The sequence below is a fragment of the Python bivittatus genome, unplaced genomic scaffold, assembly GCF_059951505.1.
Source record: "Python bivittatus isolate LINGU-HERP-01145 unplaced genomic scaffold, Pbiv_v1 ctg000480_np1212, whole genome shotgun sequence".
Lineage (NCBI taxonomy): Eukaryota > Metazoa > Chordata > Lepidosauria > Squamata > Pythonidae > Python > Python bivittatus.
The window spans coordinates 40,324,653-40,342,797 of record NW_028277075.1 but is presented as its reverse complement, the minus strand read 5'-3'; the positions used below and the strand labels follow the sequence as shown (position 1 = coordinate 40,342,797).

The window sequence follows — 18,145 nt, the reverse complement described above, 5'->3', positions numbered from 1 at the left end:
TGACTATGAGTGCAACTCCATTTCTTCTAAGGGTTTCTTGCCCACAGTAGTAGATATAATGGTCACCCGAATTAAATTCACCCATTCCCGTCCATTTCAGTTCGCTGATTCCCAAGATGTCGATGTTCAATCTTGTCATCTCATGTTTGACCACATCCAGCTTGCCTTGGTTCATAGATCTTACATTCCAGGTACCTATACAGTATTGTTCTTTACAGCATCGGACCTTCTTTTCACTTCCAGATGCATCCACAGCTGAACGTCCTTTCGGCTTTGGCCCAGCCGCTTCACTCTTTCTGGAGCTACTTGGAATTGCCCTCCGCTCTTCCCCAGTAGCATATTGGACACCTTCCGACCTGAGGGGCTCATCTTCCGGTGTCATATCTTTTAGCCTTCTAACATTGTCCATGGGGTTTTCTTGGCAAGGATACTGGAGTGGGTTGCCATTTCCTTCTCCAGCATTGTAATATCATGATGCAAAGTCCACCCTTTGTACATGCATTGTCATTGTCAGAGGATGGAAAAGGAAAGGAACTTTTCCAGACACCCAGACAGTGTTCTTCTGTCAAATAAAGTGACTTTTATTGTTACAGTGCAAATAAAGTAAATAATTTGTGCTTGTATAAAGGGGTTCTAGCTTAGTAATGTAATATAAATTCAGGCAGTTGACAAAGCTTCTTGCAGTTCCTTAACTGTTTCAGTCATTCCTTTCTTTCTACTCTGTTATTAAACTTAATCACTGTTTGGTTATGTTAACCCTTTCCAAAGACGGCTTTGCTTCACTATCATTTTCATGCTTCTAGCCTACAGAGGGAAAAATAACCTTTTTTCCTCAGCCTCCTGCAAAGTGAACACCTTGGTTGTACTTTGTTATGCTATTTTGCTGTTTTTTCCCAGTGTAGCTTCATGTCTTTCACCAGTCGGTGTGCTGCACAAATTTTCTGTCCAATTCTGCTTCTTTTGCCGGTTCCTCAATCACCATATTCCTCTTTCCTCTGAGGATCCTCTCTCCAACTATGTTGCCCTGCTTTCATCCTGTGACTTCAATCTCCCTGCTCCTCGATATCTGTACAGCACCTCCAGTGCACAAGGAAACACAAAGTGCAAACAACCAAAACCCCTTTGCCTGATAAATCTACATATACATCTTTACCAGAAGGCAGATATGCTTGCTCATAGGTGTCTCAATTAACCCAAGAACCTTCCAGCTGTCTATTTAATACTTTTCATGCAGTTGACAAACAGACAAAACTCTATCCTTGAGACAAACTACAGCCCAGTCTCAATCAGGGGGTACTGCACAGTGACTCTCCATAGAAGTACATAAGGGGGGGGAGTTTGTATCATGACATTGCAGTATGTGTTTCATCACCTCCCTGCCCTCATATTCCCAAGGTTTCCTATGACCTGTTAGCTTGGGGAGTGTAGGGATTTACTGCTGTAGCTGTGTGAAGACTGACAGTGATGCTAAATTATTAACAGTGTGTGAACATTGTGTGTGTGTGTGTGTGTATCATATACATCGTGTTCTGTGGATGAGATATGTCAAGTTATATGAATGCAAATAGGAAGTATAATATGCCTTTATTATATATTTGATTCCTGTGGGACTTGAGCTTTTTGATTAAATCATAGGTTTATTATATCAGTATATCAATCTTCTTTAAAGAAGCTCTATGCAATGTATTTAAGGTTATCCCAGTATACTCTAAGAACAGTCTTTGAAGTAGGTCAGGCTGAGTGATTATGTCTGGCACCGAGTCAATCAATGGACCGATAAGAGATCTGTACACTGCCAGTATCACAGTGACTTCTGCACAATGTTTACAAGCTTCAGTAAATTCATTGAAACTTAATTCATCATATTGATGTGACTGAGACAGAATTAACACTTGTGGTAGTCCATGTTCAGCAATCCCTCTGATACGGCAATTGATAGGTGACATTTTTGGGTTAATGCAGATATTTGAAATTTAGAGAGCAAGTTATGAGTAGTATAACAAAATGATTGCTTTGGACTGGCCACAACTCCATGCTCCCAAATGGTTGACCACAAAACACTTATTTATCTAAGGCAAAGTTGCCTGCTACCTCTATTACCCCTTCATGGTGCTTTCTCCCATTCCATCTTTTCTTTGTCTTTTTTTCCCTGCATGGTGGCTACAAAGTGCTGGGTTGCAGGCATCAGTCATATTTATTTTCTAAAACATCCTATGAGGATAAAATAGGGCAGGCATTTGTAAAGTAGATGCATGTCGCTTTTTGCAACCTGCCAGTTCAATTTATTTATTTTCAGTTAAATAAGCTTGCTGTGTTTTGCAATTTGCAAACTCTATTGATTTAATAAAAGAATCTTTTTTAAAAATGCAGTCCAGTGGGCAAAGTGCCCATGGGGATTATTTTTCTTCATTCTGGGAATAAATGCAGCAGCCAAGATGAAGTAAACTTTAGAAAGTGTCCATTCTTAAAGAGAACATTTTCATCATTCCAGTTCAGAAGGCAGATATAGGGAATAACATGGATATAGGGAATCTCTCTGAACTTTACCTTGGATTAATTTGGAAACTACTTATTACTATTTTGTTTGAATTGCTTCATTAAATCAAGGTTCAGTTTCATTTGTTTAGTGCTGAAGTCTAAGGAAAAGTGAATTAAAGAGCTAAATATGACAATAGTGTGTTACCAAATGCTTTGAATATTCACCAGAGCTGAAAGTTGTTACAAGCTGAATAAAATAAATACTTTGCATACTGTTCATTAAGACAGTGTATGTGCAAGCTTTCAGTCAGAGTTGCAACTAAATAAACATTTCATTTAAGGGGAAATAATGCTGCTTTTATGTAAAAAAATGACTTAGAAGAATTCTTTAGTCTTGAAAAGAGATAATAAAATGACCTTTAGTTTACAGATGTTATATGCTGCTACTATTTGTAAATATTAGAGGAAGCTGCTTCAACCTTGTCCACACTTTGTGTTAAATACAGTGTTCCATATTGGAGATTGTATCCAATTGCTTCCTTTAGACCAGTGGTTCTCAAATATTTTGGTCTCAGGATCCCTTTACATTCTTAAAAATGATTGAGGACCCCAAAGAGCTATGTTTTATGTGGGTTCATTCTATCGATACTTACTGTATTAGAAATTAAAACTGAGAAATTTTAAAGTATTTATTTGTTTGACTTTGTGGACCCCCTGAAAGGGTCTCGGGGACCCCCAGGGGTCCTCAGACCACACTTTGAAAACCACTGCTTTAGACTATTCTGCCAGGTTGGAACTTTCTTCTTTCTCTACGTATCCCAAATCCATTTTGGAGAGTTGGCAAACTTCCTGAAACAGTTGTGGAAGATGCTGGAGGAAGACATTTTATGTGGTACTGGATATAGCTTAAATATATGTGTTACACTGCTACAGACTTTTTGAGAAACATACGTTTAACAGAAGGAGGCTGCTGAAGGATGGTGTTTCTGCTTTGACAATGAAACATGTATCCTTTCTTGCCAAGTCAAAGCTGATTTAATAAATATTTATGTCCTGATTAATTTCACTAGTACATATATGAAGGCTCCCCACTATGGGCAGTTATGCTGGACCCCTGAAGGCTGGCACTTTAGTGGTATTTTCAGGAAAACTTGGAGTGGGGAAGGGCTGTTTACTTCTCCTCACCTGTTCACTTATACAAAACAAGATGAACATATTGCCTGAAAAGGGATGTAAATCAAATTTTATTTGGGAATAGTGATGCTTTTGTAGGAATTGTAGGAAAGATTTTTAGGGTAGTTTTTATTTATCTTGGTTCTATATATAATGCTATATATCTGGCAGGATGTTCTAACATGCTTTAGAATGCCCTTCACTGCTTTCTGACCAAGAATTAGTAGAATTTCTTCACTAAACTGATTATCTTTTTAGACACACCTGATATTTTTGGGTCATTGGCTTTAGCTAATCCATAAATAAATAAGTAAACTGTCTTAATCAAGTATGGATAAAAGGTTGTTAACATTATTTTTTCCTTGGAGTTTTTAGTTTTAAATCTTTTTCTTTTCTTTTTTTGGATTAAGAGGCTTCCATAGCTGCTACTTCAGATAGAAGGTTGCATATTAAAATTATTTTGATAGGCAAATATCCCTCTTTCTTTTTAAAAGTATTTTTCCTAATCTTAATTCCATATTTCTTAATGTATAGTTTTTTCTGCATTTTTTCTTGAGAGCTTGAGAGCTACTATATTGCAGGAGTACCTATAAGCATAATACGAACTTAGGGGTTCAGTTTTCCCAAATCATTTTATTATCAGCTGTTCAAAGACATACAATTTGGGAATGATAGAATGCAAGAGCTTCCTATAAAGGATAGAAAAAAGGGGAACTTTACAATATTAACTTAATTCAGGCCAGACCAATTGATCTAAATGTTTATTTTCTGCTCTGTCCACCTTCCTTTCATACATGTTTTTGTCTGTCAGCAATATTGGTTCAGATATGAAAATAATTTCTGTATATGTGAACTTGACCTCTTCTTTTTACTACATCTTTCCTGGTTTACAGAAAGCCAACTCTTGCCTTGGAATAATTTCACAAATGAATGTAATATTCCTGGAAACTTCATGTGCAGTAATGGACGTTGTATCCCAGGAGCCTGGCAATGTGATGGGCTGCCAGACTGTTTTGATGAAAGTGATGAGAAGGAATGCCGTGAGTACAGTTTACTTAGCTTGTTACCTTGCTTATTTTGAATAGCGAGGCTTAAACCTACTGTATATAATTAAATGCATCTCAGTGATGATAGACAGACAGACAAGTTGTCCTACAGGAGGTGCACTAGCACTGAGAAGGCCATACTACAGTTTCCTGGAAGATGAAACTCCTTAGGTAACAGGACCCTCAGCAAGGGCTCCCCCAAATTTTATGGGATGGGCAGATTCATTTTGGAGCAGGCCTTGGAGATAACCAGACCCTAAACCATGCAGGACTTTAAAGGTGATATGCAGCACTTTGAATTACACCAGAAGCTGACTGGAATCCAGTGCAGCTTCTGGACTAACAGTGCTGCGTCTACATAATCTAGATGCAGCCATCACTCTACCCAGGCTAGTATATGCTGAACCAGTTTAAGCTTCCAGATGGTTTTCAAAGGCAGTGAATTGTGGTAGTACAGTCATGAAATAGGCATGGGTGATTGTATGCAACATCTCCAGGGAGGTCTAAATTGGTGCATAAGATGTAATCGTGCAAAGGCTGCCTTGGCACAGTCTCACCTGCTGCTCAAGCAGAAGCTGCAAGTCCAGGAGAATCCCCAGGCTGTGAACGAGCTCTATATAGGGAGATCAACCCTGTCCAAAACTATAGACGAACCATCTTTGGAATCGGAAGACTGTTATTTCCATAGCTGGGGTTCAGCCTAAGTCTGTTCCTTCCCATCCAGACCCTAACAGCCTCCTGTTTATATAACTGAAATGAATGTCCCCTTCCTTGTTAGAAGCATAATTCTTCCCCTTTTTCTAGAAAATGGCCCTGAAAGTAGGTTAACATTATCAATAAAATCACCACCACCCACCTGGAGTAACTTACTCAAAGGCCCTGTGTTTTTTGTGGCTGAGTGGACATTTGAACCAGTCTGTTTTCTCAATTCAAATTAGAAATGATCAAATACATCAATTTTTAGTTTGTTAATTTCTATGGATTGAGCCTGTCCCACATTCCAAAAACTGGGGGAGTTCAGCCATCACTCACTTAAATCTACTATGCTATTATGGATAGGTAATAAGTTCTATTAATGCACAAAACTGCATTCGTTTTCTGTCTCTGTATTCTTTCCCCCTAGATTTTTATGCTTGCTTTAATTATTTAACATTGGGGTAGGCAGATCATCCAACAGAGCAATTTGCTGGCTATCCTGGATGAAGTGCCATCCATGGATGCACTTGGCAGCTGCTTTGCACTCTCTCAATGTGGATCCAGTTAGATGCTTTGCTTGCAGGTGAAATTCTATGTGAAATGCTTTATAAAGGCTTATTTAATATGAAGAATAAATACCACTTGCCAGGCAGAATTAATTAGGATGACATATAGTTTTGGGTAGCTCTCTTAATTTTGGGTAGGTCTCAAACTTACTAGCTTAATAACTCTGATTCAGAAACTGTATATGCTTTAGGAAGCAAAACATAAAAAGTCACTTTTCTGTTTAGCTGGTATATTCAAGCACCCTTCCTTCTGTGAAGGCAATCTAAATCAGGTCTCGAAAGATTTAGTTCATATCTTTAATATAATCACCAGGTTGCTCTTGATCAGAAATGATTTCTCTTTATTAAATAAAAAAAACCTATATACTGATAGGTTTTTAAAAAAAAAAAAAAACACCCTTCAACCTCAGTTTGAACATTTGGATCAATATATTTCACAGGCTGTAAAAGTTATCTGTATGTGACACATTCTTATAAAATTGCCCCTCGATATTCTGTTGCTCTAGATTTTGTTTACTAGTATCCCATTTCTGAATAGATTCAGACGGCTCCTTCTATATTTATTTGTGTGATAAGCATGTGATAAGCGTGATAATTTGTGTGATACAGCGGTGTGGTGCTTCTGGTTCGATTCTAGAAAAGTACTTCAGAGGGTGTAGGGGTGCTCCTTAAAGTGTCTGCATCTTTCTAGTGATTGTGGGGCACCTGCAGAGACCAGGCATGAAATCCTCGCAAAAGATGCCTCTTTAAAATATTGGAGACATATTTTGTTTATACCCCTGCATGCTTTGAAGAATCTTTTCTAAATTTGGGAAGCCTACAGTTTGATTCCATTGATTTCAAAAAGAAAGCTATAGTTCCAATGAACTTCATACGTTTTTGCAAAGATTTTTTCTATGACTTCTGTCCTGGCTTTTATATTCCATTTCAGGAATATAAAATTACATTATATTGTAATATAATGGTTGATGCCTAGAATTGTGTGGCCCTGAACTCCTGAAAAATAAAATTAAAAAACCCTCAAACATTAAGAGTAAAAACTAGATGGGGTTTTCTTTTCATATCACAAATGTAGCTTAAATTAACTGTGCTGGAATTGTCATTATGAGGCCTGAGATTATGAGGCCTAGCCAAAATTTATGGAAAATTACCATTCTTTCTGTCCACAATATTCAAGACCTAAATCTTATCCTGAAGCCTTGCAAAATAACACATTTTGCCTCTCTGGATGTTTATATAAATAAAAAAAAAACCATACAAGAGACTTTTTACCTCTGTTTTCATGTAATTTTGTAATTTCCTCCATTGCATGCTATCATCCCCATGCAAACAGGGAATTAATGAAGTGTTCCAAACAGAGTTTATGGTTTGTTTATGAATGAATCAGCAGTGGCTTGGCAGTGACCACAGACTACATACAGGATATTGTTTTGTCGCTGAGAATAAACTGGATCCAGTGAAATTCTGATGGGAGAGATAACACCATAACTGCTGATAAAATTTTAAATAGCTGTAAAGCCTTAGTTCATAAAACTGATTTCTTCAGTTGAATCAGTTTAAATCTTGGGATTGTCAATTGATGTTCATGGAGAATTATATGTTCTTTTCTTTCCTAGATGGATTAGATTATTGAAATATTTTAGCTAGGTCATTTTTATTTCACCCATGCAGAGATAATCATCCTGTTCTTTCAGCTTTCCCTATCTTTGCATAGTAGCATAGCATAATTCATGAATAAATTTGAAACTAGATTTAAGGGAAAAGTACCCTTGAGTAGGTGATTCATTTCCTGTGCTGCCCTGCATTGGCAGGGGAGGTAAAAGAAACAAAGAAAAAAAATATAGAAGACTGCCTTTATAGTTTATGGATTGAGTAACTTTGGAGGCTTGCAGACTGTAATTTCTTTTTTATATGAAATCTGTCTCCATATAGAAAGGTGACTTAATTTGCCTTTCAAAGTGGTAAAAATGATTAGAACTGTAATAATTTATAACACATAAATGAAGGAAAAAATAGTCCATTGTTAACCTGCTGCAAAAGAATGAAAATAGTGAACTAAATAGAAGATCCCAAATGCCCATAAAACTTGTAAAATCTGAATATTCTGGTTGTGGGCTCTGACTGGAAAAGAATATTTCATGTCTGTGTACCACAGATAAGAAAGCCCAGCTTTGTATCTCTCTCTCATAATTATTTCAGAGATATCACCTGACCATCATAGTCATGTTCACTATCCTCTAATCCCAATTGACACCAATTATTGTTACCACTGCACTGTAAAATATAGATTCAATATATTCAGTATAATCACTTCCATTCAATCAGTTTCACTATCCTACTTATAGTTTAGAATCTGAAGCTCAGGACCTAATTCTGGAGGAAAAAATAGAACAAAGATTTATTAATCCAGAAGATGGACTTTTAGGAAAAAATATGGATCCTGGACGAAAAAAAATTCTTTATCTCTAATTTAACTAGTCAGGATACGTCTAGAACACATATAGTAACTCAAAATTTTTAGGCACCTGATTTTTTTATTGATGGATAAAGTGGACTTGGTCATAAGAAAGGATCATTTGAAGATTTCCGAGGAATTGAAAGTTTAGAGTACTCAGAGTGTGGCCTGAGGTCCACCAGGTGGTCCATTGCAGCCTCCTCACATTCATGGGTTAGAGTTTGCTTGCTGCCTCAGCCCCATTTCTCTGTGAGCACTGACAGACAGCTGGAGATAGTCTGCTCAGTGCTTTAGCTCTGTCTTACTGCTTGCGCTTGCCTGCTTATCACCTCATTTTTCACCACTGCTGATTTGCAAGAACGGAACCCTAGCTGAACCAGCTCATTGAAGCCTACAAAAGTTGTACAAGCAGCATAATGCAATCTATTACAAAGATGTGTATGCTACCTGATTAATCAGACTCTAGGTGGCCTATATTATTAAAACAATGATACAAAATAACACAGTATTCCTACCACAACTGCCATGTATGCTGCCATCCATAGTTAAAAACTTTCTACCCCAATATTTTCCAGAAGAAGATAGATTTTGCTGTTTCCTGAAAGATAGTAGAGTGGAGACTAATCTGATTTGGTGTGGGGACTGCCACAGAAAAGATTACACCCCATCTCTCTTGAAAGGGGAAGCAACCTGCAGTCGCCCCTCCCAGATATGTATATATTTATGGACAAGGCCAAAATTAAAAGGAAAAAATGTTTGTGAGATTAATAAAATGGATTAAGAAAAAGAGCAGATGTGATAACATATGAAAGATGTTTAAAAATAGAATAAATGATGTTTATATATGCACATAAACAGTAATAGTAAGAGAGTAAGTAACATTGGGTAACTACAGTCTCCCAAATAACCAGACGATCCAGGCCTAAACAAGTTTAAACCCATTGGCTTCTGATGGCAATTGCAATACTGTAGAGGAAAGTTTATCAACTTGCTTAGAAATGTCATTGGTGGTATCTCCTAATAAAGAGTGTATCGGGTAGGCAGATTTAATCTGGAGAAGGTGGTCCAAAGGTAGCAGGGGCCCAAGTCATGTAGGACTTGAACTGCAGCTCCAGTAAAATAGGGGTTATTCTGCTAAACTGGCATCATATGGGTCCAGTGTGTAGATATATTTTTCTATATCTGATTATGATGACGTAACCTAGTTGGTTCAATATTCTTCTATTGAATATTTTCTTTGCATCTGTTTTACAAAACATCTTGCAGGCAGCAATACTTAATAGTATTAAATATCAAGCATTCAGTGTACAAGCTCCTTTTTATGTCTTACTTTCTTAAGAAAATTTAATTTTAAAAGTAACTTATATTACTGAATAAATATTTAAATCTGCACCTGCTATGAGTCACTTTTATGATTGAGGTGGCATACAAGTCGATTAAATAAATAAATAAATGTGCAAATTCAATACTCTGTAATTGTACTAGATATTTTACGTGACTTTAAACAATACAGAATTCTGCAGTTTTATTTTAAATTCACTCATGGGAAGTAAGTCATATAATTAAGACTTGGTTCTTAGAAAAGTTAAGTTTTTGTTTGTACTCTGACCTCTCTCTTGATATACATTATTAAAAACATTGATAAGTCTTGAAGTCTTATGCAAGGTTTTCACAGCATCCTGGAAAAAAGGATTCCTAATGAAATTAAGTTTAAGTTTTATTAGCTAGTTATTCTTTTCTATTGTATGGTATACATGAAGTTTTGACGAATATCCAAATTTTACACACAGAATAATTAACGTGTCCTTCAAATATTTACAGTAAATGTTCATAATCATGGTATTTTACCCTGGAAATGCCAGTCTGTAAGAGTCACCATTTGTCCAGTATGCAGTTCCCACACCAAGGAGATGCTTGTCAGGAACCAATAGGCAGGACATTCTTTTCCAAATAAAAAGGTGATATAGCAGATTCTCTGTGCAGCTACTCATATTGGTTGGCACACATCTTCAGTGATTGGGTGTATAGTTTCCTGCTTTTTCCATCTTCCAATATAAGCTGCCTTAATATCTCCAGGTCCCCACTGAAATAGAGGCTTTCCTATCTTTTCTATTGTAAATTTTGTGGTGTCTGCTAGTAACAGCGAAGTCATGAAAACATGTAATCCTAATTATGGGTTTATATATATTATGAAAACTGTTTTTAGGAAGATGGAAATACCTGGCCTGGAACACTTTCTGTTCTTCTTTTACAACAGAATGGAAATTACTTTTAACATGTACAAACTCTCAAAGAAATGACAAATAGAATGATGGAATGATGGAACAAATAGAAGTCCATTCTGGCCATGCCAGTTAGACATTTGTCCATTCATGCTGAATTTATTAGTTGGCAGTAGATGGGGGGCAGGAAGGGATCCAATCTTCAGAACTGTCAGAAACTCAATGAGTCTGTGTGCACCATGCCAATAAATAAATAAATAAATAAATAAATAAATAAATAAATCAGGAAGTATGAAAGGAGGGAAATGTCAGCCTCTGGGGAAAGAGATTTAAAAAGTTTCATATCTTCGGAAATACTGATACATTATTTAGTTTTTGTGTTTGCTAACAATAACTATGAAACACTAGGAGGTTTCTTTCTCCAGTGCCCCAGCTGTAAATCGCACAATGTTTAATAGGTGAGTCTTGTCATCAACTTCACTGGAAGCTGGATTCTGACTGTGCTGCCATATTTAATTTCCCTTTGCACTCTTGAGTTTTTCTTTACTCCCCCTGTCCTCATCAACTGTAATCTTCATCTGTCTAAAATAATCTAATAATATGTGAGCACTGAAAGTGGCTTTTGTCGGCTAATGAGCAACAGCTACTTAGAGAATTGGTAGGTTGCTGCTTTTGTCAGCTAACAAGCAGCAGATGGTACATTTTCAAAGTATGGCACATCATCCTTGCTTATTGCCTGACATGACAACAGCCAAATTTAAAGTTGTACCAAATATCCAGGCGCATCTGATTATACCCCCCTACAAATACACACACTTTGGGAAGGGTGGGGGAAGAACCTTTTCTGCTAGTTCCATGTGCTTTCAGAAATGTGTCTGTAAATCAACAGTGACACCCAGTGTCCAGTTTCACTCAGCTTTGTGTTTATGACCAGTGTATTTACACATTAGGACAGCTGCCAAAATTGGTTCATTGTCTTATGCTTCATTCTTCATGGCAAGGCAGAATTTGTGCATTTTTTTATTACAAATCTAAACTTGGGACCTGAAAATCAAGCAGGCCTTATATCCAGTAATAGGATCCTTTAAATATTCAAATGAAAATTAATAGTTGATGCATGACAGAATGAATTGGCTGCTTTTAAGTAGGGGTTGATGTGCTCTGATGAGATTCTGGGATCTTTGACCTGTGCCTTGCATATTGTTACTGCTGCTGCCACCTGTGGATTTGTTATTTTGAAGGTAAAGAGGAGAGCTTTGCAAACCAGATGCCATCTACCATATATACTTGTGGATAAAATGTGCCATGCATAGATAAGTGGATCCGCATTTTTCATGATATTTTGGTTAAAAATTTGAGGGTCTGCTTATCCACAGATGGGCTTATACATGAATATATATGGGAATTTTTTTTGGGGGGGGGGGTTCCTTCAAGTCAGTCTTGACTCCTGATGTCTGCCTGGACAAATCTGTGCAATTTTCATGACAGGATTTCAGAAGTAGTTGCCTAGTTTGCCATTGCCTTCTTCCTAGGGCTGAGAGAGAGTGATTGGCCCAGTCATCCAGCTGGCTTTCTGCCTAAAGCGGGACTAGAACTCATGGTCTCCTGGTTTCTAGCTGAGTGCCTTAATCACTACACCAAACTGGCTCTTTATAGAGGAAATAGGTATTTGGGTATTTTAAAGAAGTATTACTGTGTATCCTTGCAGATAAGCCCATCTGCAGATAACCCAGAGCCGTTTTGGGGGTTATATTTTGTCACCTTGGCTTATCCACTAGTACATATGATATTTACATTAGAGCATACGCTGAAGAAAAGTGGTTCTTTTTCAGTTGATTACAGTAACTGTGAGTTTATAAATCCCCCCCCCCAAAAAAAGTGATCACTGGAACAAGAGATGTCACTCAGGAAAATATGATGTTACCTTTTACTTAAATGCTATGTAAGTCCAATAATCTATGTAGCCATGTTCAGGTTCAGCAATAGTCCAAGAATATACACACTGTTCTCACTACGGTAAACTTAACCGTCAATCTCCTCACCTACACAACAGGAAGTCTAATTGTATCTGTGTAAAGGCAAAAACAGAGTAAAAGCACTAGTGCTGTACAAGTTTTTGAGTATTACGCATGTTAACATAATAAATCAAATATTTGACTATTGTATCAACGTCATGATTTTCACACAATAAATTTGCTCCTTTTATGCTGAGATACGAGAAATATGTGACTGTTTCTAGCTAAGTTCTAGTGTATGTACTTTGACCATATTGAAAGCTGATGGATGAAAAGGAAATTAAACTTGTGAGGAGCTATTCCTGCATTAAGACTCGATGTAGAGAGCTATGGAAACATATTTGTGACTGTGGTACGTCCTGCCTTGGGGCAATTTGTCAGCCCCCGTTATTGGATCCTTGTTTGTCATACCCTAAGTAGTAGTAAAAAAAAATGGCTTTCTCTCGCCTCTCTCTTCACTCCAGTTTGGAAAAAGGGAGTGCAAAAATAGCATCCAATTACAAATTTAGCTGAATGGATTACAAATATGAAAGGAAGGATGCAGATTCAAATGGTTAGAAGAAATAAAGTGAAGTTCATAATTTACCCATTCCCATTCAGTTACCTAATAAATTTAAATGATGTAATAAATCCTTCTTGATAATCTAAAGGATCATTGGAATGAAACTGGGTGACTGTGAGACATGAAGAGAACAGGTAGGATGTGAAGATGGAAATTATAATAATAATTTAGCACAATGCTACATAATTCTCAGAGGAGAATAGTCTGCTGGAGGATGGAAGCAAAAGAGACTGTTTGGGGTGGGGGTGGGGGTGGGGGAGCAAAACCAGAGGACAAGAAGCCAAAACACAATATTTGAACTGAGTATGGGATCTTGCTATTTACAAAGCATACGTTCTGCCACAAAGCTGGAGCCTTTGCAGTTCACCAAAGGACACCATTAGAGCTCATCTTCATTCATTTCTGTAACTTCAGCAAAACTGTATATTTCTGTTGGTCTACATTTAGAACTCAAAAACTACTTTATTCTTGAAATCTTGTACACATTTTCCAAATCTTCAGTATGGGGAGAAAAAATTGCCTTAAAGTAAAGTGCATGTTGTCTTTAGTCATCCTGCTGTGATAATAAAGTAATCTGGCTTAGCAGTTCTTTGTTGAAAGTACTCCTTTTGCTAACAACTTTCAAGGTTTCCTCTGGATTTGTGGCATAATGCTTTCAGCTTTCTGATTTAAAGAACTGCCTACCAGGCAAAAGCATTCACATCTTCCATTGGTATCCATCCAGAACAGGTTTTGCTTCCTTAGAAATTTGGTGGAATAGAATATATTAAAGATTGTGCTAATTACATATACAACATTGTCAGGATAAGATTAATAGTTGTAAATGTGCAAAAAAAAAACAAACCCTTTTGTTCATATAAATTAAGTGAAAATTTAGTTACAGTATTAAAATTCTGCTTCCACATTCTCAAGTATAACATTTTAAAGATGTAAAATTTGTCACACCTGTGACAAAAATAATTGTTTAGTTTGATTTAATGTAGTTCTTAGATGTTTTTCTAAGCCTTTGTCTTCCGCAGGCAGTTTATATTGTAAAACAGTAATAACTGGTAATGAGTAATAATTAGTCCCAAATTATATATAAACACCTTAAATTTAAACAAGAACAATATCCATTTGGAATACCATCATATAGATGGACTGTTGTATTAACCTCATGTTTAAGTATCCACTTAACATATCTTCTTAAAAATGTTAAGATTTCACCTTGTGTCAAAACCAGTCCTTCCAGAGTTTCTCCTGGAAACTGAGGAAATGTGGAGAAGCTATTATAAATTCTGTTGCGTCAACTTCAGATTTTAGATGGAGTCACAGCACCAGCAGGTTCCTCCTGTTTAGCTGATGTCAGACACGTCTCTCCTTCCATCCCTCTCTTTTTATGAGAAAAGATACTAAGTACAGCTTTGTTGTCCTGCAGTAAATTTCATCATGACCTTCATGTCCTGTTTATTTTGTATGGGCTAGATATTTTTTATTTTAAGATGTTTCTGCAGAGGCTAAGATGTGATAGCAATGAGGTTTGAATGAATTGATTGCAGCTATATAGAAATTGCTCTTTATCTAGCCCAAGAGTTTTGTCATGAGAGCCACATGAGGATTCATTCATTAGCCTGAGGGCTACAGCACTGAATTATTTTTATAGATTGATATAAAAGTCTTTAGTGAGTTCAAAAATATTTATCAAATTTGTAAAGCCACTTAACTCCATAACAACTCTGGGTGGCATACAATATTACAGATTAGAACAATAAGAAACAGGAGAAAGAGGGGGAAAAAACCCCAAGCATCCAGGAAGAATAAAACACACACACATACACTCACACTGAAAACAGTATCATGGGGTGTCCTTAAAGATTTTTTTTCCTTAGCACCACAGTTCAAAGAGGAGAGTGACAAACTGGAGGACTACCAAGATGGTGCAGGGTCTTGAAACCAAGCCCTACTAGGAATGGTTAAAGTGGAGATTGAAGAGGACAATCTTCAAGTATCGGAAGGGTTTCCTGGGAGGGGGAAAACATGGAGAATGTATTTTCTCTCAACTCAGGATCTCTGTTCCTGGTGGGCACTTTCACACAGAAGAGGGAATGAACTTAATTCTCTGCTGTCTCAGCACCTGTTATAGTGTGAGAGCAGGTGGAAGGAAGTCGTGGAGGGCAATGCTGCTTACTGCAAGAAAACCTGGGGTACTAACTATGCAGCCCAGCTGACCAGTCCCTACTGTTGCCAGAAGATCATCTGGGTAAGGCCAAGATATACTGTGAAGTTGCCATTGTCAATCAGCTTCTGTTCCTAGAGTGCTTTCTACCAGTGGCCCAGACTGCAGATCTGTGTGGCAATCAGCAACCTGGCCTTGCCAGGCATTGGCCTAAGGACCTACAGAATACTGCAGAAAATGATTTGGAGAGCCAGGGTGACTCATGGGCTGTGAGTTTGGAACCCCTGATCTAGCCTGTGGCTCTTAAGGATGCAGGCTTGAAGGCTGGGGAATACAGGTATTCCTTGACTTACAACCATTCGTTCAGCGACTGTTCAAAGTTACAATGGCGCTGAACAAATGGTGGTTATGGCCAGTCCTTGGAGTTCTGGCTGTTTCAGCACCCCCATGGTCACATGATCAGCTCACACGACCAGTTGCAGTGCCCTGCAATCACATGATCACCATTTGTGAACTTCCCTGCCCGGTTCTACAGAAAGTCAATGGAGGAAGCCAGCATGGAAGGTTGCAAGTCGCTGGGGTAAGTCTCACCATGCCTCCCTCACACTCACATGCACCCCCATGCACCTTCCTTGAGCCTCACCACATCTCCCCTGGCACTCACACCCTCCCCACACCCTTCCCAAACCTCACCATGCCTTCCCCGCACACCCCTCATGTCCTCCCCCACCTGGCAGCAGCCACCCCAAGCCTTACTGTGATTGTGCTGCACTGCTCCAGCCATCTGTGCACCCACTCATGCCCTCCTCCACCTGACAGCAGCCACTTACCTGCCTGCTGGCCTGCTTGCAAGCCGCCTGGGACTCGCATGTTTCTGCCAGTTTCCCCACTGACTTTGGTTTTGGGAAGCCGGCAGGAAGTTGCGAGGAGGTCCTCGCCTAATGACCATTGCGATTCAGTTAACAATGGCAATTGGGACTTCAGGGATTGCTGTTGCTAAGTGATGCAGTTGCACTTTACGACTGCATCGCTTAGTGACAGAAATTCCTGTCCCAATTGCCGCCATAACTTGAAGACTGTTGAATTTAGGATTTACAATAAGGGCTAGATTTCAAATTTCTGACAGTAAACTTTTAATGTTCTACTAAATACGATACCCTGTTTTTTTCAGTATTGCTGAAAAGAATACGTTGAGTATCAGTTCCTATTCCATTGCAGTGTACCATGTACAAAAAGAGACTAAAATTTCTTAACACTTGTACATTCTTTGTGAAACTAGCAATAGAACAGCTTTATCCTCTGCTTGCTCTCAGGCAAGAGAAGTTCTAAAAAAACCTGAAATTTGGCCTAAAAGACAAAGTGATTGGCAAAACACTTTGCAGTTATGGTAATTCATGAGGTTTTGATTTTTACTCATCTTGGGGTTCATAGTAATGAAGGCATAAAGTATCTCTCTCTGTTTTTTTCTGTAAAACCCAGTATTGAGTACATTTATTTGGAAAGATTTTGCTAGGCAAAATAAAAAAGCAGCGTTTCTCTTCCTAAAAATAGTGGCTTTTATTTTAAGAATATTACTCAAATAATTTGGGGATTTACTTAACAGAAACCTCTGTAATTATCTGGCAATAGCCTAGGAGCCTAAATTATGATAATGGTATCATCTATACATATTGTAGGTGGCTTTTTAGTAGTAAAACTAAAGTCTAATGCATGTCTAGATTTCAGGCTGCAGTTATGTGCATGCTTAAGTGACAGAAAGCATCCTTCTGAATAAGTGCATATAGGATGTTTAACTCAGTGCAGTTTTAGCACAAATAGAAATTTCCCAAGGCAAAATAACACTGGAGTTTCACTATCTCTTAAGGTAAAGTTTTATTACAACTGCAGTCCTGCGTAGAACTCAAAGGAGTACAGTTTAAAATGCTGCTTTTATAAGAAATGAATGGATGGGATTCCTTTGGAAAGATCCAGGGAAAATTCTATCAACTCAAGGCACATTAGTGAGGAAAGTATTCTAGCATGCTATGCTGTGGCAAAGATCCAATGTCGAATATTTCCAAGCAATTCTAGAATGATTTGGTTTGGTTTCTGGTTGGTTTTATTTATCTACATTGTAAAGAAAACTAGGGAATTTAAGAATTGTATGGACACCCCCCAACAATTATACTTAACTTTGTACATACCTTATGTTTCAAGTTCATTAGACTGAAAGAAAATTGGGTTGTAATAAAGCAGTATAGTTCTGTTTTGATACATAATACTGATGGTTTTTATTGGAATTTTGTTGTTTGTGTTAATGGTATTGTTATAGTTTTACAATTCACTGTCCAGAGGCCATTGGGACAGCCTAGAAATACTGAATTAATAAATAAATGTTTTTTGCTTGCATTTCTTATCTGTCATATCAGACAGGTGTGTTTAGTGTCAATGACTTATTTACAAGTTTGTCATATGCACAAAAGCTTATTATATAAGTTTGAGAGAACAGCAAACCTCAAGTTAATGAAATGAAAGAGTATTAGAAGATATTTCACTCCAAACATGCACATTCAGATGATGATGATGATGATGATGCCTATCCCAGGTCCTTGGGAAGGACTCAGTGGGTGGATAAAAATGCCAAATCCAGTCTAAACATCTGGCTGACTGTGCGACCAACCATAATAATAATAAGCTGCAAGAAGATTGCACAGACTGACTACAAACAATGGCATGACAATGTAGCAACAATGGTGCACTGGAATATCTGCAAGAAATACCATTTTCCTGCAAGCAAG

At 37.7% G+C, this 18,145-nt stretch overlaps 1 protein-coding gene across 3 annotated transcripts in view; it reads left to right on the top strand.

The window, feature by feature from the left end:
- LDLRAD3 (low density lipoprotein receptor class A domain containing 3) overlaps positions 1-18,145 on the top strand; it is a 164,425-nt gene that overhangs the window by 52,404 nt on the left and 93,876 nt on the right. For all 3 annotated transcript variants that reach the window (XM_088145774.1, XM_088145773.1, XM_088145772.1), the window contains one exon: positions 4,545-4,691. In XM_088145774.1, coding sequence (XP_088001900.1) covers positions 4,578-4,691 — 114 coding nt within the window. In that variant the 5' untranslated portion in view covers positions 4,545-4,577. The remainder of the gene's footprint in view (positions 1-4,544; positions 4,692-18,145) is intronic.